The sequence below is a fragment of the Rhipicephalus microplus genome, chromosome X (genome assembly GCF_043290135.1).
Source record: "Rhipicephalus microplus isolate Deutch F79 chromosome X, USDA_Rmic, whole genome shotgun sequence".
NCBI lineage: Eukaryota > Metazoa > Arthropoda > Arachnida > Ixodida > Ixodidae > Rhipicephalus > Rhipicephalus microplus.
The window spans coordinates 317,654,481-317,679,301 of NC_134710.1; the positions used below are offsets into that span (position 1 = coordinate 317,654,481).

The 24,821-nt window shown below is 42.8% G+C and overlaps 1 protein-coding gene across 7 annotated transcripts in view; it reads right to left on the minus strand.

The window, feature by feature from the left end:
- Positions 1-24,821, minus strand: part of LOC119185247 (uncharacterized) — a 255,979-nt gene that overhangs the window by 49,617 nt on the left and 181,541 nt on the right. For all 7 annotated transcript variants that reach the window (XM_075879542.1, XM_075879539.1, XM_075879544.1 and 4 more), the window contains one exon: positions 19,858-19,907. In XM_075879542.1, the coding sequence (XP_075735657.1) occupies positions 19,858-19,907 (50 nt within the window). The remainder of the gene's footprint in view (positions 1-19,857; positions 19,908-24,821) is intronic.

The following is a 24,821-nucleotide window of genomic DNA, read 5'->3' on the forward strand; positions in this document are numbered from 1 at the left end:
TCCTTTAAGAGCGGAGAGTACACCTTATGGCACTGTGCGCTGACCAGGCGTGCATGCGACAGCGAGGCACCTTCCCCCCCCCTATCCTAACAACACTCTGTAATGACATATAGCAGGGGGAGGATAAGCTCGTCTGCGCGCCACAACCATGTTTCGGTCAGCCCAGTGGTCGCATTCCTGCGGCATTCTCGATGGCACACGTGCATGCTAACAATGACTTAAACTCAGACGACTGCACTTGACACGATTCTTGCAAGACGCGCTTCCGGTTAAGCTTTCCCCCTTGTTCGTCTTAAATTGGGGCGACTGACGGCTCTGCCAGTGAACCGTGTGAACGAAGGAGTCTCCTTTCTTTCCTGTGCGCCGGTCTTCTGCGTTCGCCTTCACGGAACCGATCAGCGTCGTGATTTAAAGTGTCGAGAATTCACTCCGCGCTCTGCAGCAGCCGCATTAGTTGCACCACACACAACACGCGGCTAATGAGTGTCTCATACTAACTGTGCGTGATTGTGATTTTGGCGGCTCCAAGAACAATCTGCACATGTTTTGAAATGTTTTGCTTATGCGCCGGCGTGGCTGATGCCAGTGATGGATACCTTGAAGCTGAGACTTTGGTGCAGTTTGGTGTAATTTTCGTTCATATTATCAAGATGGCGCAGTAAATCTGATTTGGCACACTTTGGTGCATAAGTGGAATCACTGTTTTGAGGGGTTCTTTCATGTGCACCTCAATCTAAGTAGAATAAAACCTTGTTAATGTGAAGTCACCAGGGCCGTGAGAAAGCTTCATTGAGTAAGTTTTCAAATTATTGCAACACACAAGAAGTGAGATGCAAGGAACTAGAATGTTTCGAAGATATCAGAACAGGTCATTTGCTGTACCAGCTAATTTACAACTTGAAGGGTTGTTTTCCAGAGGTTCTAGAAAAAACGTCCCCGGAAGAAGTGTCCCTGGAACATACGTCCCCTGAATAAACACCCCTGGAAAAAATGTCCCAGGTAAAAATGTTCCTGGTAGAAATGTCTCTTGTAGAAGTGTCCTTGGTAGAAATGTCACCATTGGCGTTGTCGGATAACATGTCCCCGCACAGACATTATTGAACATTGAGCTTTTCGGTCACCAATTGTTTATTTCTAAAAAAAATTTTAAAATGTGCGCAAGGATTGTATTTTACTATAAGATTACTGACAAAACAGCATAGTGACATACCAACTATCCTAACTAATGTGTATAAGTGTAACGTCAGATGCAATATCATGTGGAATGCGCATGTCACATGCATGTTATTTAGCTATGCACCCGCCTGAAAAGGCATAAGGGGTTGGCAGTCCAGCACCCATGCATTTCATCTAGGGGCAGCAGTTTGGTCGCACTAGCACTCTGAAGGCAAGAGTACGCCTTTGGGAGCTTATACGATACTTGCCCTAAGGTTGCCTTGACGGTACTTATATGCAGAATTGAGGCTATGAAATCTAACAGAGGCACAACGCTGCGCCTAGGCAGCTATATGAACACACAACAAAAAGATAATGCCTCAGGCACTCGCTGGCGTTGTGTTAAACGTAATGGATGCAAAGGCACTTGTAATTTGCCGGTGCCATTGTTGCAGATGCCGTCAGAAACTTTAATGGCGAAGAAAAATGACACGTAAGCAGCGAGCAGAGCCTGAAATGCTGCATTCGCCAGCAGTCAAGCAAGATGTACCAACTGAATCCTGTCAGCATCAGGGACCTTGCTATTCTGGCACCTTGCACTACAAGTATGAGTGCAGGCTACCACGCAGAGCATTTCCTATGTTACGATTTTGGCCCAGAGACTGAGAAAAGACTGCTTGCATTTGCCAGTGCAATAATCTTGTAGTTATTAACAGAGAGCAGCCCCTGGTTAACGGATGGATCTCACTGCCATTCATGGGATTCTTGCAGTCATACTTCTTGTACCGCGGGGAAAGAGCATCGTATAATTTGCTTAAGCCTTCATCACAAGGAAGAACTCCGTAGCGTACGAGGATCTGTTCAAGTCACTATAGAACCAGTGGGAACTCCTTGAACTCACTTTGTATGTAGATGTCATTAAACGTTACTTGGGGAAGGTCACCTTAAATGCTATAAAAAACAGTTTTTCGAGAAGATGCTACGAAAAAATCGTGCTTTTTCCATCTGTGCCAAAAAGCACCGCGAAAAATTCAAGAGCTCAGACTGGTCCCCTTTTACAGTCAGGATCAGAAGTTTCAAACTATCATGAAAATACAGGACACCTTTGCTTTTCTGCCCCTTGACAACATACAAAAAGAATGACCACATTCAAAAGTTTGATACCAGAAGCTGGCCGAGAAGCACTAGAGTATTTTGACGAAACCTGTGATGAACAATGATGCACAGGCCTGAAACAGAAAGCTGGGAAGCATTGTCTGCCACAGCCACCCAACAGTGTGGAGGGCCATTGATGCTTTGTGTTCAGAAAAAGCCACTATGACGATGAAGATGGCCAAGTATAGAGTTTATGCACCCCTACAGAAGAGGAGAAAATCAGCGGTCATGGCCATGCAAGCGTGTTTGCAACCTATGTGAAGACTATACTGCTGGGAGGCCAAAAGATGCAAGATTTCCTGATGGCTGTTGGACACTCCATTCAGTTTTAACTTCACGCATTTTCAAGCCCACTTTAGATTAAAATCACAAAGTGTTGAATGAAGATTGCAGCTTTTTTGTCAAGTGAGTTCGCACTTGATTCGTTTCTCGGTAAATTTCCACCTGGGCTTTTTTTTTCCTAGGCAGCAATGCGAGAGGGGACGTTCATTCATCAAGCGCATCTTCCGGGGTCGTATATTCCGGGGACATTTTTCCCACACCGGTCTTTCAGCACTGAACCCAGTTTCGCCGCGAATAGGGAAGGGGGGGGGGGGGAGTGGCGGGCCTCTCTGCTGGCACTGATTAAATAAAAGAAACGTCATGATATACTGAAATGCGTGCCTGCGAAAAATGAGACATTTTCACTGCAATATAGTAGTGACATGCGGGCAGCATGTTGCCTGCTTCTCCTCGCAGCATCAGCACGTCATAATGCGACTGTTCTTGCTGGTAAAATAAGAAAAATCTAATAGCCCGTGTTACAAAATTAATTATGCGTTTTTGGTGAAAAACTTGATAATTGAAGCTTTCGAATTGAGTTTTTGAAGTACGCATTGCAGGCAAGAACTCTACCAGCATACAAATGCGTGAATTGCTGGAGCAACCAGCAGTTCACATACATCATAAATTCCACCAAGCTGTCCCTTCGTTGATTTTTTTACATTCCCAGAAAAAAATTGCTAAATCATGACATGTTGACGTAACGAGAAGCATACGATATGTTGCCTGCACGTCACCATTGTATTGCAGTAAAGCACATCTTGTTTTCTGCCGGCACACATTTTAACTGATTCCAACACCATCTCCCCCCCCCCCCCCCTTTTTTTTTCGCACTGGAAGTTGCAAGGTTGAGGTGCTTCTGCTGCCATTCATTAGTATCACTATGTTTCATTGCCTTGTGGCTCTTAGGGCCGTTGTTTCCACGTATTTGGAGCATAATCAGGATGAGGAATTAGCACATGGCACCCAATGTTTTCAAATGAACCGGACTGGCCCTGACCACCACTTCAAATATGGGACTGCAGAAATGTTTCGAATTAAGTGATATTTTGAAATAGCAAAGTTTGAATTAAGGAGGTTTTACGGTACATGCATTGTGACTGCGCTTGTTTCTTGCAAGGTATATTTTGTAGCCAGCTAAGAACTACACTTAAACCTGCATATAACAACGTAAATGAAAGATGGTTTTGGAATAGACACAGCAATAACCTTTACAACAAATTTTTTTTCATTTTTTTATAAGATGCAAGTGTGTTTGTGGTCAGTGACTGCTTTAGCTTGTGGATAATGGTGCAGGAACGCGTGAATACCATGCTGAAAATGGGCACAAGGAAACAAAGAACGCACATAGGCATGCACCAATGACAGCTGGCCAGTGTGTTGAGAAGTATGATCGAAGCTTGGTACACACCATGTAAAATGAGAGGGCAATTTACTGCTTTCAAAGAACCCCAGTTGTTCACTTTCAAGCCAAATGCAAGAATGCTGTACTGAAAAGTAAGATGTGGGTGCCACTTCAGTGGGATCACACTATGTAGTCCCCAGAAAGGACAGTAATACTCATTGAAAAAATCAGTAGAAAAGGTGCTGAACTGACCAAGTGAAGGGTTGGCTGCAAACTGTAGATGCGATAAGTTCACACAGCTAATCCTATATCATGAGGATTTTTATTTCTTTTTACTCTAACTGCGATGCTCTTATATCTAAAACCTATTGCTCCTTAATAACTTATTCTTTGTATTGTTTTTACATCGACGTAACTGTTGACCTGTTATCTAAAATGCACCACTCCCCTCTGTAATGTCTTTAGGCCTTCAGGGTACTATTAAATAAATAAATAATTTCATGGTCTTAAGTGAAGCGGGCTGTCTTCGTACGTAATGTACTGCTTTTCTTTACAAAATAACATACAGGTGGGCAATCGGTAGAGGTTCATAATGACATATAGTGATTCATTAAGACACCAAATATGCACTAATTTGTCTCCCACGAGGGCACTCTGCTGGGTGACTTATGATGGAAAGCCAATGCTACAAAGAACGCAAAAGAACTGAAAAGAAGGCCATGTGTTTTTTCCTTCGTTTTTGTGCTACAAATCTTGAAAGACGCAGATGAGGGGGTGAGTGGAGAGTGCTGGGGTCTCGTTTGTTTGCGAGGCCACTCTTTCTTCTTACCAACCCATACTACATTCCCTCTTTCTTCCCTTTAAAGGAGTACATACACAAAATCTGAAGTGAGATAACCTGTGCGATAAACTTGTGTAGGTACACACACATATTATTAACGAAATATCAACAAATAGTATAGCCCTCCACATATTTAAAGTCAACCTTAAATTGCATGTAATCTAACTGCCCCTCAAACATGCCTTCATTTTACGTGTGAACCAATTGCCCCCTGCGCCACGAGTTTTGTATTGGCTGCCACAATCCTTGCGAGCGCTCTCTCATGGAGGACCATTTTAACAGAAAGAGGGAGCAAACTTGCACGGGAGTACAAAAGCTGATGTCCGAGCTTCAGCAATGTTTTTCCGAAGTTCACAGAAATTTACAACGCCTGAAAAGAGATTAGAGTTGAACTCCACTACATTGAATGCCGCTTCAACGAAATTTCCACTACAATGAAAAATTCACTATTCTCCATCAGCAGTACATAGGATTCAATGCATAAATATTGTTGCAACAACGAACATTTTTTTTTCAGTCGTCTCGCTTCCATGAAATTTTACGATGCAATTCCAGGCTCAGATATCTATTGCTATGCAGTAAACCCAATCTTTACATTTTGATACATTTTGATGCATTTTCAGAGCCTGGAAATGCGTCAACGAAGCCTAAAGCAGGCATTGGCACCACCAGAAACCGCCATTATACCACCGCTGTTCAGCAAACATAGGCCCCGCCACCGCTTGATAACAATGGCAATGAGACTGCCCTGCTCTTGCCACTGGCTTGCTTTTGAGCCGCAGACAATCCGAAGCTGAAGCTTAGTCACTCAGTTCATGTACAGTGTACTAGAAAGAGGCAGTGGGCTCACTGCCCTATCCCTGCGCTGCGCCACCATGGCCCTCCCCACAACGAGAAATCGGGCGCCCGCTAGGGGCATTGCCGCCTGTTTCTCCTGAAAACTTTTGTGGCGCTGTGTGAAATGCACTCGCGTGCCCCCGGGGTGTCGCTGGTTATGCTGCAGTCCGGGTGGTATTAAACGCTGAGTCGGAAGCGGGGAGAGGGCCTCAACAATGACGCAAGAAATAAAAATGATAAGTATGCGTATATAGAAGGGGTGAGGGGTCTTTAACTTTATTTTTTTAAATCTGAACTAGCCTAAGTAGTTTAAGCAGCAGTTTTTATTCAAGCGTGCCCCAGCTGCGGTGCATGTTCATGCCATTCATCCGTTTCAAACACCTTTGTTAGTACCACACGTGCCACTCTGCTGGAGTTGTGTATGTTTCTCTGAAAAATCAGCATCTCTGTCTATTCGCAAATTAAAACTGTCTCAAAAACGGTCTACAGCTGCATCTGGACGAGACGGGTACATTTTTTACAGCCTCCGGTGGTCACGCACACAAAGCATGCCACGTACGTGCAGAAAAGTTTTCGGGGCAGTGTTTGACGACAAAAAGAGCTGGGCCCATCTGGAAGCGACCGCAGTGTCAAGTACGATAAAAAAGCAAAGGAAAACAAGAAAGTAAGCACGAGGACAGTGACCGCAAAGCCATGGTCCTGCTTAGGTTTAGCTAGAGAAATCGATCAGTAAAAATTTTCGAGATTGGCCTTTTTGTGTTTCAACTTTTGGCCAATAACTACGTCAACCAGTCATAATAAATTACGCAAAATTTGCTTTTCTGGGTGATTTTGTGTGGGTTGTATCACTGTCTCGCCCTATTTTTTGTTTTCATTATTTTTTTTCTTATTTGAAGCTTGCTTTCAATCATATATGCGTAGATTCTTTATTGCATGTGCATTAATTGTTTTTTATCAGGGTAACAGTAAGGACATCTCCGTTTTCGGCCTTTGGTTGTACCGATAGGCTTTAGAATTACATTAAATAGTCCTTGCATTTCTTTTTTTTTTATTCTTTTAGTCTAGTAACAGATGCTTATTCACGTTTGTTGCATCTGTTTATTCTTTGACCACGGGTGACAATTTTCCTAGATATTTAATTTATATTGTGATATAGCAAGCATTTACGCATACAAAGATACGGTATTGTGCAAATAAAATCAATTCGTCAGCACACGATGCTGTCGCGTGTTTCTTCGTGCCCTGTTCTATTCACGCCACTGAAGAACTGGTGGGAACTATTTCTATAGTGCTGTAAATATATGTGGAGGCACGTGATGTATATTTTCCTTCTTATGTACTCATTATACTTATGCGCATAAATATTTTTCCACTTGATTCGTTAGTACCACATTCGTCTACGAGTACAACAGGTCTTGATAACCTCGTACGATCTACATGCACAATTAAAAAGCTTAGGATTATGATGCGGACACATTTATCACAAATCCAAGTGATTTTACTCATGAGTGATTTGCGAAAAAAGCATTCATTTAGTTCTAATTAATCCGCTCATATACACGAAAACAAAAAAAATAGGGAAATGAGGCATTTCTATTTGTACAGTGGGGCTCGAAAGGCGAGAGTGAATTTGCTGCTATCGCTACAGTGGCGAAATAGCATTGAACTTTGTATTGATTAGCATCACCCGCTCATCGTAAACCAGTCACGATGGCAGTAATTTATTTCACGACAAACAGTTACACACACTGCATATCTTTTCTTGCGCGCAATAGCCGCGCCTTTCAACCCACCAGAAAGCTTCAGGTGACGCTGCGAGCCGCGCCACCTGCCGGCGACGACATAAGTGCACCACTCTCCGCCTTTCAGTGAGCACACTGCCCCATACTAGTACACAGTAGTTCATGGTTTGCTTCACGCAGATGCTGCGCGCAAACGCGGAACGATGCCTTTTCCGATTCCGATGCTTATCATTATGTTCGCGCTTGGCCAGTGTGGTAACTAATCAGAGTGGCTGTTCGTCCGCATTATCAACAAAATCAGCTTGCCACAAGTGATGAATGATAAGAATGGCACAAAATCATGCAAAAGTCGCCGCTTCACCATACCTTGCCTCCATTTTGGCGTTGTCGAATACCTTTGACGGCGGACAGCTGTTCGTCTTAATGTGTTAATGCAACTGTTTGGTTCGTTCGCAAAGGCAAGTTTAGGCATTATTTCAGCGTGGTGTTCACCGTGGCTTCACTGTGCATGACTGCGAATCGCGTCGTGACGCTGCTGGAAAAGATTAGGAAGCAGCGGACACTTTTGAATTTTGAGAATAAACGTTTCTTCGTTTTGCTAGCTCAGATCAGCTATATTTCTTCGATTTCACTACAAAAAAATTTTTCCTTCAACGAAATTTTTGCTCCACTCCGTCGGTTTCATTGTAGTGGGTTTCGACTGTATAAGCAGCGCCCATGGAACCTTCATTGAAAAGACTTGTCAACACAGTGCTTCATGTGCATGCACTTGTGTGTTCATTGAGTCAGCTATCTTTGCACCAATACCTGGCATTCCTTTCCTCCATGGGAAAACTCCTCTGGGTCCCGCCTCACTCAGAGCTCTGTCGAACTGAAACTTGAACTGAGCGCAATAAAATCATCTCCAAAAAATAAACCATCGCGCGCAAGAGCAAAGGAGCCATAAGAGTCCAAGAAGAGGGCTATTTATAGATATGCACCTATCATCCCCTGTCACAACGTTTCAGAAGGAAGGGGGCATAACACCGGAAAATATGGATGGTGGTAGATTAAATGGCTGCTGCAAAGGCTTTAGCAACGCTCCATTGGGAAAAAGATCATCTCTCTTTTTCTTGCTGTGCTATCTCCATGCTTTATCATGAGCCTCAGCTAAGCTTTGTTTTGTGCTAGACAGCTGTGGGTGAGGCGAATTTCAGCAAACCCCAGCAGCCTTCCAAGTCGGTTACTGCAAGCTTTCCCTGATACCACGTACGTACATATCTTCATGGTTATTCTCATGAGCCAAATGTTCAAAATCGCCTTTCTTGGGCAAAAATGAAGAAATCTAGAGAAAAAAAGAATATTCGAACCAATATAACCAATTGTTAAATCACCAATCGTCATTAATCGTTTGTTTTTCCAGAAGCTCAAAATTCGAGACATGCCTAATTTCCCGGACTCATCTCTGGCACCGTCAAGTTCCCCATAGAGTCAATATATTAAACAGTCTGATATTTCGGACTTTTTACCACTAACTGAAGACTTGAAGTCACCATCAACGCCGCTAGTTCGGTTGTGTTTGTAGCTTCAAACCTACCATCCTCTCATCGCTCATGCACCGCATCAGGACTGCCGTGCCCTCAAAACTGCAAATGACGCAATTTGGCGAACGTCAATCCACTGCCAGCTGTGGCTTAGTCAAACCTGTGGTCAATCCTTACTGTGTTTGTTCACATGTTGCTCTGTAAGCTCTGCAGCAGATTGTGTACTGCTCTAGCAGTTTGGCGCTGCACTTTTTGTCAAGCGAATTCGCCGAGACAGCCGTTGCCGCCAGAGTGAACAGCGTGCGTGATGAATTTCCGTCCACGGACGTTGCCTTCAACAATCTCCGCACTGCTGGCATTTTGATTCCAGCCAGGATAACTTTTAGAGTGCTTCGCCAACAAAAACCACGAGCTCTACCGGAATTGACCGATGACAAAATCATCTGTCAAGTCAAGGAGGATTCCGATGACTCCGACGCCGAGATCGAAGAGGCAGCGCCTACACGGCTAACGAGCCCGGAGTGGATGCAAGCACTGATGACACTGTCATCGGTGTACAAGGACGGCATGACCTTAGCTGAAATTAAGTCAGACATCACGAGCAAATGGAACGCCTTGCAAAAGAAGGTAAGCAGCTTTTTGGGCCAAAGCCTTGACCAATCAGATAGTGCCGACCACGTCGGATTTTTATTTATTATATTTTTCAATAAACGGCTCTTTTAGAGCCACCTAAACCCTGCACTCACTGAACAGTGACAAGAATAATTTACTCCTAACGTGACCCCTCTGTCCGTGAAAAATAGCTGTAAGAAAAGGTGCAGTTTGGCGTGCATTCGTTTTCCGGACATTTTTGTGGTCCCTTATGGGTCCCGATAATCAGACATCAACTGTACGAAAACATTTATTCACAAAGCCCTCAATAGGAGAAAAAAAAGATGGAGGAAATGTGACACCAACGGCCTGTGGTTGATTCCCTAAATCACAGGCGCCAGCGAAGCAATAGCCCGTATACTAACAAGGCCAACATATTCATGACACGGCCTTAACTAACCGCTGTAAGGTTACTTACAAAATGAAAAGAAAAGTGTAATTTAATTGAAGTGAGTTTATTTTGCAACAAGGTTGCGAGGAGACAAAGCAAAAAAAGCTGCATTCAGCAGCTTGAGGGGAATCTGACCACCTCATACACTGAGTAGTTATAGCAGTTGAAACAGATGCATAATGAATGTAACAGTAAAAACAGTTAAGAAATACGGTAAAGAAAAATAAACAAGGGTATTCTGTAAACGTTTGGAAAACCCAGAAAAAAAAGTAGCTGTAATAATGAAGACAGCAAAAAAATAAAGAAAAAGATGAACCTATAGCAGTGCATGCAATAACACCAATATGTCACGTAGGCTTTCTAGCCGCAGAGTAGTTATATCGAGAACATTGTCTTTGTGTAATTGATTTAAATAGTCTATAAATAAAACCGTAGCATTTGGTCACCATGTATAGTCCTGTTTTTGTTGACAATTCAAGCTTCTAAAAGACGAAATTTATAAAAATAATTATGTTGCTGTAAGGATGCCAGTTGTACTAAAGAGTTATCATTCTTAATTTTTCCCATTCTGTACATGTGACAAAGCCTACATGTGTTAAAACATGAAATTTTTATAATACTAAGCTTTGTGAATAAAGGAGCAGTATGCCAAAGATATGGCTCTTTATTGTAGTACCATCAGGCAGTGAATGTTTTCGGCTGTATTCGTCCCCTAGATTAGAATGCCGTATTGAACCATAGAAAGAAACGTTGAATTGCAGCCGGACCCCTTTATAAGAGACACTGATATAAGAAACAAATGGGTATAAGAGACACTGGTGTGTTTACACTGAAATACTGGTTAATGAGAAAATGCATATGAGGTACCCTGCATGGTTAAAAGGGACAAGAACTGCTGCCCAGAGCATGCCTTTTATAAAGAGGTTTAACTTTTATAAAATCTTATTAATGAATGTAGAAAAATATTGAGAATGGCAATGCATAGTGCGTATTGCTCTAAGTAATTTACCAAGTGATTCACCTGGCAATTCCATAACATAGTTTTCGAAAGATATACACCAAGTGACTTGAAAACCAGTAATATTTCTATTCCAGTATTTCAACCATGCTTATTACACGGATGAAACATTACTGCCTTTGTTTTTCCTACATTATTCTTTAGCATGGTGCAAGATACAAACACTTTAGGAGAGGGCACTCGCGATGCGCGTCCATCGGAACACTGCCGGCAGCGTGCCCATCGGCGAGTAGACGCAACTTGAAGAAAGAAGAGGCATTGCTATAACAGCCTGTCCTTCGCAAGAAATTTGAATTAAATGGCACAGGAGCATTGTTCGGGCAAGAGAGTGAAAATTAATTACTATTGTATGCAAGATTGACGGGGGCTTGAGTCACGTGGAGAGCACTGTCTACATGCCTCTCTATGGAACACAAGCCAATATTTGAGTGGTTCTCGCACGTCCTGTGAACATAATACTGCCTGAGGCGTAATAGATACGCACATAACTGACATGCTTTCCAAAATTTAGTATCAGGCAGTATATATATGCGCTAGTTTTCGTGCACTCGCTGATGGTAGGTGGGGCACTCATATCGGCAAGCTGGATCTGCGAAGCGCGCGAACGGCGTGGGGGAACGCACATGCTTTTGATGACGAGCAAAGCAGAACTTGAATAAGACCACTTGACTGCTTGTGAAAAGAGAAGCAACCACTTCGATACCTTGACCAATTTGTTGGCCGTTTTGAGCAAAAAATTATGTAAGAAAGTCAAACACCTTTGAAAAATCAAGGAAAGTACCAAGCCCCATTTTATTTTCTGAAATTTTTGTAATATAAGCTCCTTTTTGGTCATAAGCGCTATTTCAGTTGACCTGTTTTTACGAAAACAAAATTGTGCAGTACTTCTAATATTAAAGATACCGTTCGTTGTTGCACCAAATTTGATTTTCGAGCTCTAATGATAACTATACGGTGAAAAGTTCATGACTGTGTGATTGCCCGCTGGGAAACAAGTTTACGGGGGACCCTGTGCATATCTTCTGGCTGATTTCACCATCCCTTCTTACTGTGCACTTAAAGATGATTACAATATTTTTTTTTCCCATTGAACACTCGGCAAACCTTTTTATGAATGCCAGTGGAAACTTTCTCACAAAAAGCAGTGAATGTACAACGTGATACAGTGACAAAAAAAAAAAAAAATATCACTACACCTGTAACCGAGAAAACACTATTTATTGCATTGTATCATTGCGTTGCATAAACATAAAACAAAAGTTCGTCCAGCAAAAATTATGCATTCACATTCACGACAAAACATCTCATCTTTGAAGTGCTTGCTGCAGACTGCATCATTTGTGCTGAGTGAACGGTCCTTTCTGGCAAAAGCTTGAGTGCATGCTTTGAGGCGTTCCGAATCAGACGGAACATTGGATAATATTACATTTTCTTGGCACATAGAGTAACCTGACTGGTAACCACTAACGAAGCACTTTCTTCCCATATTCACTTACTGTGTGGACGTTTTCTTTATGGCTGCTCACCACATCACAAGTTCATTTCGTAAACGGGAATGATAAAACGCCACTTGTCACTTCATGAAACTCGCCAAAGGCACGCTAGCGACTGAAGCGGCTGAATGACTTGTTTTTGTGAGTGGAAAACGTGACTTTTTCGGAACGCCGGCATTGCCACCAGCCTTACCGGTTGCTGTAACAACGGTGCGTGAAATTTTTTTTCTATTTTTAAGTTGTGCTGGCTTGCCAATAGTTGTGCTGCCGGCAGCGTTCCGACGGACTCGCATCTCTGTTACTCTGGTTGATCGCGTCACATAAAAAAGCCGAGAAGTGTCCCCACCTAAAGTGCTGGTATCTTACACAGTGATCTTGAGATAATTACTTGTGGCTCACCTGTGTATATTTGCGAGCGAGCGTATTATTGGCTTGATTTGACATTTCAGAACCTGAGTCACCCTCAAAAAACATGCTTGTATCGTCTCCATAAATTACCCACTTAGCCAACGGGTGAACAATTATCATGTCATTGATGCACAATATGAAGAAAAACAGACCCGATATGCTTCCCTAGGGACACCTGTTTTCACAGATTTCAACTCCGAATGGTTCCCGGCTATAGCTACGACCTGGCGTCTGTCTTGAAGGTAGGATGTAATTAGAGAATGAGCCATGCCACAAATACCATAGTAATCACGTTTTTTAAGCAAAATATTATGACTCATAAGGTCAAACACCTTTGAAAAATCAAGAAAAGTACCAAGCACAATTTCATTTTCCTCCAATTTTTGTTTGCACAATTCGGTTTTTACGAAAACCAAATTGCGCAGTACTTCTGATATTAAAGTAGCCAGTAAACAAACAAAACAGCGCCGATATCACTTTCTTTAAACCTTTAGAAAAAAAAACAAGCAGCAATGATACAGGGTGGTAATCTGAAATAAATATTCTTGTCCCTTTTTTTTTTAAATATTACTGCGACCTTTGCCATCTGTGTGCTTCGAGAGAAAATGCCTGTTGACAAACAAAGATTCAGGGTGTCTACCAATTACATTTTTCCAAATTCCCTGACTTTTCCAGGTTTTCCATGACCATTTCAAGCAAATTCCATGACCGGTACGTCTGCTTGGAAGAAACTGCGCACTGGAAAACAAACTCCTGAGCGGTAAAAAGAAATTATGAGGCGCTCATATAAAATGGAAACCATGCTGCTTTATTGCATTCCCTTGTCTGAAAGCATTTTTTACAATAAATAAAATATTCAAAGACACAATAATTGTCCCTCGACAAACAGAAAAGCTTGTTTACTTGCATCGGCAATGCCTTCACTGTTTCAAGGATTCAATCTCTTGCTGCAGCATGGAGACCTGAAGCTGTGCGTCTTCCATCAGTTTTTGCTTCTTTGATTCAAGCTCTTTCACAAGAGCCGCAGTCCTCTTCTTTTTCCTTTCAGCATCCAATACGTCCAACCGTTCCTTCTTTTTCCTCTCCAGGTCTTCCTTCCACTTGATGTTGGAACTTCGAACCATGTCTATCATCTTGTCTGTTACGTCAACTTCTGCAACACCACCTGCTGCAGACACCTCATCGTACACTAACCTTTGTGCTACAAGTGACTCCTCCTTCATATTTTCCACAAGACATTCCTTGTTCACTGAAAATCCCCGCTCCACGGAAGAATTTCCATGTGAAAGGCACAGCACAATCTTCACAAACAGCAGTAGCTCTTCATGAGAACTTGCACAGAGTTCCACCCACAGCTTCTCCAAGCGCTCTCTTGCACGATCAAATTTTCGCAAACGCACTTGTGCAGTGCTGTTCGAGCACACTTGTACATATGATCTACTTGCTCTCTCTCCTTGTAGGCCTGTAAGGCGCCCATGCTCTATAAGTACTTCAAGTGCAATGTTTAGCTGCTTCTGGCCAGCTTCCACAGAAGCGGCACAAACTACTGGGTTTAAGCAACTGGCCCCCCTTGTCAGCTTGTATTTCAGAGGTGATCTTTCGATTATCTTTGCTGAACAGGCCTTAATAAATAAGATGCATTCTTTTTTGACACTTACCACCGCAGTGTGAGATGGTTTAGTGATCTTTCGCAACTCACTTTTGGCGGCAAGGCCTATGTCAAAGGCAGCTATACCAATGATGTTGTTTGGGTTCTCCAGATCAATTTTTATCAGTTTTGAAAACGTGCCTGCAGCATCCAGCTTTTCCTTTAGCACGATTCGTCCCAGCAGTGACCGCAACAGGCCGTCCAGTGCTGTTGCAAGAAAAGGTAGCATCGGCTTTTCTGTCTGAAACTCAGCCCAATATGGCTCCAATTCTTCTGAAACTGAAAGCATAAAGGCCAGCTTTACTGGCAGCATCTCGTCTTTCACAGCCGTCTCGACATGAGCATAGCTGCCACACGCTGGAAGTTTCTTTTCTTTCTTGACATGCTCAACATATTTGACCACATTTGGGAGGACTTGCAGTGCCCTAGCAAGAGCCTTGCCATTTTCCAGCCAGCGCACTGAGCAAAACTTTAGCGGAAACAGTATGCTCCTTGTGAAATTGACATAGTCCGCTCGGCGTGCAGGGACCTTTTTGAACAAATTGTACAAGCTTCTAAGAAACACTACTGTGTTCCACTTTGTCACATTGTGGCCTGTTTTAAATGCACCACTCACAACGTGCAGTCCGCAGCTTCCAATGTCCACAATATTCTGATTTCCATCAGACGCAGAAAACTCTTGCTTCAACGACTTCAACAACTTCAAATTGACGTTTGGACCATCCATCGAAAGTTGAAGTATTTTTGCCGGCTCAATGTTCTCAGTGGCCTTTTTGAAAGCGGCAGCTAAATCTTCTGCGCGAGTGTGTCCTAAAAAACAGGACGTCAGGTAGCGGGTTTTGACAACGTCGTCAGCTGGGTCCCAAAACCTGATCAAAACGTCCATTTGCTCTTTCTGAGCAATTTTGTTCAGGGACTCGTCAAAAGCCACGACCACGTGTGGGACACTATGCAGCTTTGATAGCAGCCTGTTTCGGAAGTACGGGGCTATACCGTAACAAATCGTATAGCCAACTCTGTCCTTACCAAGTTGCAACTTGTTCGCGACGTCGCACGTGGGGAACATGATGGGAAAAAGCGCCGCTGACGCTGCTGCTGAACGAAACGATCCATGGGTCGCTATAGTGTTCAGACACCAAACAACTTCTGCTTTCGCGACACATTTTTTGACCAGAAACCAATTTAAGGATGCCTTCCCGTCAGGCGCGACGGCCACCGGTTTAGCAGGCACGCTTTCAGCACTCGTGCTTGGCACAGTCGATACACATTCACTCGTAGTCGTAGCAGTCATGGAACACGGCAAGTTGGGTCCAGCACCGAAAAACGCGCGGATGTTTGTCTGGGAAGCACTTTGCACAATGCTCACAGCAGTTAGGTGTTTCTTGCTCACAGCGTGACTGGAGACAGCAGCGATGCCCATATTGCTAAGCGAGAAAGTCTTCTGGCATGCTGCACAGTGAGCCTTACTTGTATCGTTCGGCACTGCTCTAATCCATGAGGCGTGCTAGGATATTTCCACGTTCACCCAATCAGGGTTAAACGAACACTTCTTCGCAAGAGGCATAGCAACTCACTGCATGCTCACGGCATCACAAGAAGAATGGCAATATGGCTGCAGCCCAGACATCTTGATATGTGGATTGGATTGGATTGGATCCGATCTGGATTACCATATTTGCTCTACTACTGTTTTCGTATCCCAGTCCAATTTACGCACCTGTAAACTACACATTTCAGTAAAAAAATAATTACGACTCGCATATTCTGTGCACCTTGCCCTCTGCTGATGGCACTTCCAGCCTAACCAGAAAACCCTCAAGCCGAGCCGAGATCGCGGCCAAGACAAACATGCACAATTTTATGCGCGTAACGTTGTACTCGGAAAGTAGAAGCGCCAGCTATGCACTGCTTTTTTTTAACTATGCTTCTGCTTAGCTGTTCTGTGTGGTTTAAGGAGCGATTTTTAAAGCTTTGATTAATGCTAATGAATATTTTCGTGACGATCTGAAAGACTACAGTCAGTTTCCATGACCTGGCCGGATTTTTCAGAATTTCCCTGACTTTTCCCTGACTTTTCCAGGTTTTCCAGGTTTTCCAGGTTGGTAGACACCCTGAGATTAAAAGCGTACTTCAGACATAAGGCGAGTTTCAAGAACCTGCTTTATCATGTCATAAGTGCACCTTACAAAAGGTGTGCTTAACTCGTCAAGTATAGTGTCTGAGAGCAAGGGTAGGTAAATTTTTTTCAACAAAATCATTACCTTGAGCAGCAGTAAATTAGTTTTACTGCATGACACCAACAGACTGCACAAAATCAGCCAAACGTAAACAGCGAAAATGGTTGTTGAGGCACCAACAGCTTTCGTCGAAAGACACGTTTTTCGTTTCGCCACATTTCTTCAACCCTCATCGGCACAGTGAGGTCGTCAATTCGCTTTTGTTATTTCGTCTTATATGTTTTTGCTGTGTTCACTGGTGTTTCCGTGCTTGCTTCCGGATTTGTCACTTTCTTTGACTTTCTAAAAAATTTCACTTGATTTATTCATTTGTTTGAACAGTTCTTAAGTATATTTTTTTACGAAGTTGTATTTATAGTGCAACGATGCACTGAACTGAAATTTCCCGACAAAAAGTGCTACGTTTGTTGTTTCATTTCTTTCGTTCATTGTTTTTTTTTTTTCTTTGCGAGTAACGATAAACATGATGGAGGTTGAGAGAGTGACATGTTTATCGTTAGCCTGTAAAAAAAACAAAAATCCCCGCACTGGGTCGAATGTTGCCTGAAATTTCGTATCACATTTGCCCTGCAGCCACTTTTTTGTCGAAGTTTTTTTTTTCTTCTTTTATCAGCACCATTCTACCATCGCTTAACGTTCGGCGTAGTCACTGATAGCTTGTTCAAGCGACCTTTGTGAGCGAGCAATCTTTGATAATTTCTTAAACTTACATTTAAGGGCACTTAAAAGGCTGCACGTTAAGCGGCAATCACATGGTATTTTTTTAATTATGTGCACTTTAAACAAAGGCTGGAGAAAAATTAGGCAGCGCAGTTACCTTACCACAGATTAAAGATTTTATTACCTCGGGCTAAGCGATACGAGTTTTGTAGTGACAATTTTTTCACTAGAGACCCTATTTAAAATGTTCATAACTCTTTCGTTACCACGAGAAATTGGTTGTTTTTCATGTCTCGGGAAGATCGGTTTTTTTTTCCGGTTTGAAAAGCACTCCAACTCGCATTGCAGCATACGAAGCTTTGCACAATGGAATGCTCTTCCCAAAAAATATATGTTTTAGCACAACAAAAATATTTTAAAATGAATTGAAATGTGCAAAGTGTGGAATTTTTGGTGGCCAGCTGATAAACAGTGCTATAGAAACACTATATGTGTGAAAATATTCAAAACAAAGAAAATTCAGAATTTACACTTTGAAGATAAATGATCCAGGAACAGTAAAAAAATAATGAATGTTGAACAAAATGTTTCTCTTCACACAGACAAATAAAATCAGAACCAAGGTGCTGCTCCGTAAGCTCGTGCCATGCAGTAAAGCATTGCATGGTTTTTTAGTGAGACAAGTGTACTTGCACACTTTTCTCAGTAAATGTTTTTTGTCTTGTGATAAGATTCTCCAGGTGTTCCAATATATATGGATAGCCGTGATGTGCATAATCCCTCTATAAATGAGATGTGCAATGAACTTCGCTATTTCATCTAGCGTAACTTCTTTCCATGAGCCACCTCGCTCTGCATATAGGTTGGCGTTCCAATAAATGCATCCAAGCAAATTTTTTTTGCAATTTTGTGCATTTCACATTAAAAAAAGGGGAATATCATGCACAGTTACAAAATGCCTCGCACTGCTTCGTAGTCAGGGCCAAGATGTGCTCCAAAACCTTCATGTCGTTTAGAGAATCTCCGCAGCCAGTGGAAGCACACCACGCCCCAGCGAAGTCTGGACCACGCAAATGACCAGAGTAGCTATAAGATTGTGCACAAAAATGAGAACCTATACGCACTCGGGGCAAAGGAGACAACTTGGGGATGTAAACAAAAGAAACCCATGAATGGCTGCGGATGTTTGAGGCTGACGCAAAACAGCGTCCCCATAAAACTTCAAGCTGAAGTGCTGTCATCTTCGAACTCTGAGCTTGTACTCACTCAATTCAGGTGGAGTTGAAAGACGGTTTTGAGCAGTCCATGTGTTTTGCCGCACTAGGGCGCAACCATGCGGGCGTGATGACGATGTCATAGGAGTGACTAGTGACAAGTGACTTTAAACATGCGGTGGGCCTTTGTAAATATTTTTAAAAATTTTTTTTTACCATTAGGAACAGCTTTCTATTGAATAGCTGGCATACAATTCTGGTAATTAAACTGCTCAACATTTTTAAATTGTAAAGCTGACGCTTTAATTCAACATTTGGGATGCAAAAGTTCTTTTCATTACAGAACTTCGATGTAAGTATAGCATAATCACGAGGGGCACGCACTTCTGTTCAGTGCACTAGCCTACAGCCCTCTTCTAGCAACAAACACACATTGGTTCGCGCAAAGGTCTGTCAAAAGTCATAATGTGGCCGAAACGGGCAAATTCAAATTGATTCTGAAGTGCCTGGACTAACTACTAGAGAGTGCTGGGTACATGAGAAACAAATTCAATATGCCAAAATCAACGGTCCAAGAGCATCGACCACCGGTGATCGATTTGAATAGGCATGGTAAAGAAAGACTCAAGCAATTTTTGTCAAACGCCAAGCTTGGCAGACCGGAAAAAAATATTCTGCCGTCCTTCATATGGCTCAGAACAATACCGCGCCAATTCAAGACTCATAGCTCATGTATGTTTTTTTTTTATTACCTGGTGCTTTTTATCTGAAACACCCTGTATACACAGGAACTTCTGCAGACATCGATGTGCCTATCACTAGTTGCACAGAAGATCCATATTATCCTTAATGCAATTTTTTTCCAACTTGCAAGATAAAGCTATGCATTTTGCAGTTATTCTAGCATTTTGGTTTTTTGATTAGAATTAACAATGAGCAGCCATATCTAGGAGCAAAATGAAGAACTACCGCTAGGCAAAACAAACATTTGCTAATTTACTCAATAAATGAGAACACATCAAATGAAATAAAATATTCACTTACTGTTCACTTTTTATCCTCCATAATTAAACATTCAATATTTTCACACTTATTTTTTTTTCTGCCCCCAAAATCTTAGATTCTACAGCTTTTGACAATGAACTGCACTATGAAATATTCCAGCAATACAATTTGCAAATGGTGCTATGTACTGTATACCAATTCCCATTTACTTACCTCAGCTAAGTGACTGACTGTCTTCTGTGAGCGTGCTTCCACAGAAGCTGCTGTAAAATAAAATAAAAATATAAATAAATATCTGTCTTTGCTATAAGCATTACTGAGTAAGCCGACTTACATAATGCATATGACTTAAGCTTTTATTCATAAATTGCTTTAAATTTTTTTCTTATGCGTAAACTGTCAAAAGCACAGCAGGCTTTCACGATATGTAAAGTTCAGTATGACCGCCCTGTAATAGTAAGGTGTTCAAATATCTAAATTTGACCGTCAAGTTAAAATATCATACAAAAGCCACTACCAAATTTTAAAAAATGACATTCTGTTCCCAGCTTTAGTAACTATGGCCTACAGTCTACTTGAGACAGTACAAGACATAAGATATGTACACAGAGTATTTGAATGGTGCTATTGTTGCTCAAATTTGCAGATTAACTGGGTTATTGTATAGTGAGAAAGCACTTTAATCTTTGCTAAAGCATAGCAGCATGTCTGGCACTGCCTTCGATGGACCTTTCTGGACATGGTTGACTGATTCATGTTCATATTTGAGGGTGCTCACTTAGTGATGGCTCTAAATGCAGGATTAGTGCAAGCTAAGGCATGCACACACACACACACACAAAAAAAACAACAACGTGCATTTCAAATACACTTTCTTTTAAGCTACAAACAGTATTGTAGGGGCTAGTCTTTAACGTCAAGCACCTTCCCTTAACTTAAAAATGAAAAACAGTTTTTCCTTACTCCTGCCCAACTTGAACAAGCTTTCTGCTTCGGTGTAAGAGTGATAATTCAAGTGAAAAGTTTCTTGAGTAGCAAAACCCGCTGCTGCTGCTGCTGCCTTATTGAAACCGACTGAACAGGTGAACTGTGAAACCTGAGGAAGTGCGTAACCAGGGCACACAACAATTTTGTCCTGTCCATTGCATTCGCACTGCTTCGTTTACTAAATTGCTGATGGTGTCAGTGTTTGAGGGAGCAGGTAAAGTTTCCCCGGCACGAGTAGAATCTCATCATAGAGATCCACAAACTTGCTGTGCACAATCACTCACTTGGCAAAGCAGTGGTACCCTCTCCTGCACGTCTCGGGTGTCAGCCAGCAGTTTACAAAGCACCTTTAGCGATTTTAAATTAATTTTTACTATTACTTTGTTACGTTTGTTGATCATAATTCCTTCATTTTAACCCCATTCTGAGAATTTCTAACCTTGATTTAGGCCTGTAATCAGTACTACCGGGTGTGACCATTAGACACTGGATGAATGACAATTCGGCCCCTTCTCTGCACTCAAAAAAGTCACTTTCTTACACATCAAAATGTATCAGCACTGCATGACTTAAGAGTGCCTGTTCTGGCAAGTTTTTTAGAATGTTAACCCTTTGAGTGTCAATTTATTTCACTAAGTACGTCCAAGAAATGTGCTTTACTGCTGAATTAGGTTGTTCAGGTGAATTTAATTTAAGAAAAAACTGTCTACGATTTCTTTGGAGACCGTAAAGTGAAAAAAAAAAAAATCATTTGTGTTGTTATATACACATGGTTTATTCGTGAGTAACAAAATACTTTTTGATGATTTTTTTATATGTGGTGTTTATTATCCTAAAACCACCATATGATTATGAGAGATACCGTAGTGGAGGGCTCTGTAAATTTTAACCACTTGGGAATCTTTAAAGGGGTCATGACATTCTCACCCAACAATTGGCAGTTTTCGGCGAAAAACCAAGCCAGAGGGTCAAATACACTTTTACACATGTGAAAACTGGACTGTAAAAGATTATTTCAGTCCAAAATAAGTCGTAGAAATCATCAGCTGTAAACTCCACCCCTTGCCGGCGACCACCATTTTGTCACAGCATGCATAACGTGACAAGCCGAAGGAGCAGTGTTGTATGCTACCAACGAGCACCTTCCGCACGTGTTCAGTGCAGCAAGCGTTGCTTGCCAGGTGGCCCGGAAGTGCCAATGGGTTGCAAGTGTTGTAGTGTGTGTGATACCGTATCACCATATGCGGTGAAGACGTCGTTTATGTTGCGTATTTTGGCTTCAGCTCCACCGCCACCAGCTCAAGCGACGAAGAAAGCGTTGAAGACTGTGTAAACCAAGATGCCGACGACCTCACCGTTGTGGGAAAACGCAGACGGCTTTCCGCAATGATAAGTAGCTTTATTTAAAGCGTGTCAGGTTGAAAAGCAAGCTTGGGATACGGGGGTCCGTCGATGCTGCATTTGCGAGCAAGTGTTACTTAGCCCTGTGAAATTGGCAAAGCGTGCATATTTTCCTTGCCTAGCATACATGCATGCACGACTATCGGTGCTAAACATAATAAATAAGTGGTCCTAGCAATGTTGCACGTTGTGACTGTTGTTTTTCTATCAGTCATTGCGTGCAACATATATAAGCATAAGCCGAAGGGAACGGCATGTCAGTGCGGTGGTAGGGTTACTCATTATATACATTTCAGCCTAATCTTTGCTTGAACTTAGTCGATTGCATTCACTTCTGGTAAAAAAAATTGTAAGTGTGACACTCAACCATGGTACTGCCTGCGAGGAGTTTGAATAAATATTTATCCACAGTGGCACATGGCATATGCATTACACATTCACAGGACACTTTTTGACCTCCGAAATTGCTTGCTGCAAGTACCAGCGCTACATGGGTGACAGGGTGCATTGTTTCAACCCTTGGAAGTCATTTATTTTCAGTGGCAAGGTGAACAATGCTGAAAAAGTTCGATTGCAAGCGCAGCTGACCACGGAACACATCGTTAGAGAGTGTTGCTAGCAAGCGGTTCGTCACGTCATGGCTAGCGATCGCGCTAGCGTTGCCAGACCTTCAAGCCGCTTGGTTGTTTATGAAAATATTCGATTATAAACCAGCAGCTCGACCAAATTCGCTCGAATTTCGCTAGCTTGTCTGTGAACGTACAAAAATCAACCCACACAACACCGATTATGGTTGAAAGTATGGTGTCATGATCACTTAGTGCTGGTGCATCACTTTAGTGCATCACTTTAGGGGGAGATGCGGGTCGAAAAACGGCGATTTTTTCAAAAAAAGTAAATTTTGTGTTTTGTTGTGTTTTGTATTCCTACAACCCTTCTCCTTAATATATTGAAAAATAAAAGCTGAGAATCAACTAGAAGTTATCAAAAAATATAACTAAAGCCCTCGCGGCAGCTCGGGAAAGCGCAAATTACCCGATTTTCGCGCACGCGACACTTCGCTCTGTGGCATTGCCAGCTCTTGAAATTTCGTGGGCGTGTAGGCCTAACAACCCTCCCTTCCAAAAAACCCACTTCGGCAGCGTGGCACTCTCGCTGATAATACAACAACAAAAAAAAATCATTTCCCCACTGCATTACAGCGTGGCAAGGGGGCCTTTCAAGTCACGTGGCATGATTGGAGCGCTGCTATTGGTTGCGAACCTTCCGACGCTCATCCGAGCGCGAGCGCTCTTTCTTCCTTTTCCTGCTTTTGCGAAGACGAGACGGCAGAAACAACCGCCCGAGCTACTTTTTCTACGCCATGGTGCCGATAGATGCCAGCGAAAAACGTGACTTTCGTTCACGGAAGTTTATGATGAGGCACCAGTTCGAGGGAAGGTGCACCAAAGGCAAGCGGAGAGCTCCGGTGACGGGAGGTTCGTCTGCTGCTAGGCCTAGCCCCGGTAACGACGAAGCACCCGATTCGGATTCTCTGACCTTCATCGATAGCGTCGATGACTTAGTCGGTGCTTCAGAGAGAAAAATGATGTTCAACGACAAAAGCGAGCGTTAAGGTGAGAGCGGCAGCGCATTTATTTGCGAAATGGACTTGATGCAGAACCTCGTAAGCGGCGTAGTATGCCCCAACTGTGGACGGTGCGAGCTCTCTGTCCGAGATTCGGCTGATAAAGTAAAAGCACTGGCATTGTTTTTAAAAGTTTATTGCCGAAATTACGCATGTGCTACAACTGTTTCATCAACGTACACGTCAAGCCACGTGTTTGCGTCATGCAGTGAAAGGGAGGATACATCCGCCAGCGGCAGCGCACGGCACGGCTTCGCCGTGAATGTAAACTCAGTGGTGGCAGCGCTAGGATTGGCATCGGACACGATCAGCTTGCGCGGTTTTGCGTGATCCTTGGTGTTACAAAACCAGTGCATCATAAGACACTCACGGCCATTGCCGAAAAAGAGCATGCAGCCGCCATGAAAGCCGCCACTGAAAACCTCGCACGAGCAAGACAGCTAAGTGCCGACCACGGTGGATCGTCAGATGCAGCCGTTATGTTCCATAGAACATGGCAAAAGAGAGGCCACAAAAGCCATAATGGTGTGGGCACGGCCACTTCCCTTGCCACAGGGCTAAGTTTAGACTTTGAGGTGCTGTCAAACTATTGCCTCAGCTGCAGCAGGCACAAGGCACTGGAGGATAGAGAAGAAGAAATTTGGCAAGCTTTTCACACACCCGTGAGTTAATTTACTCCTCCTCGACTAGCTTCTATACTAGCTAAGGAGGGAAAATGTTTGAGGTTCGGAATGGGTCCCCTCGATGACTCGAGTGCACGGTGGCAGCGCGAAGGAAGAGCCGTACGGTGAAGAGACGCTTTATTGCAGCCTCAGGCGTCTGCCCGAGTCTAAGCCCGAACCTCCGCTCTTTCATTTTAGATTCAGACATCCTCTTTTCAACCCTCGGTTGAACAAAGATAATTCACAGAAGTCAATCACGCATGTGTGCTTACATTGCCACAACCAACTGCACAAACACTTTCATAATGGACACTGCATTGGTGAAAACCACGCTACGAAATAATACACGTAAAGGGATAGGTTCTCCGCGTGTGACCCTTTCTCCCATGCCAGGCGGACTTCCGTCGTTCTCACGCTCGAGCTCCGTCAGCTCTCTCATTAAATTTTGCTTCGTAGAAGCCTCCTTAAGAGCGGTGAGTACACCGTTGGGCGTTGTGCGC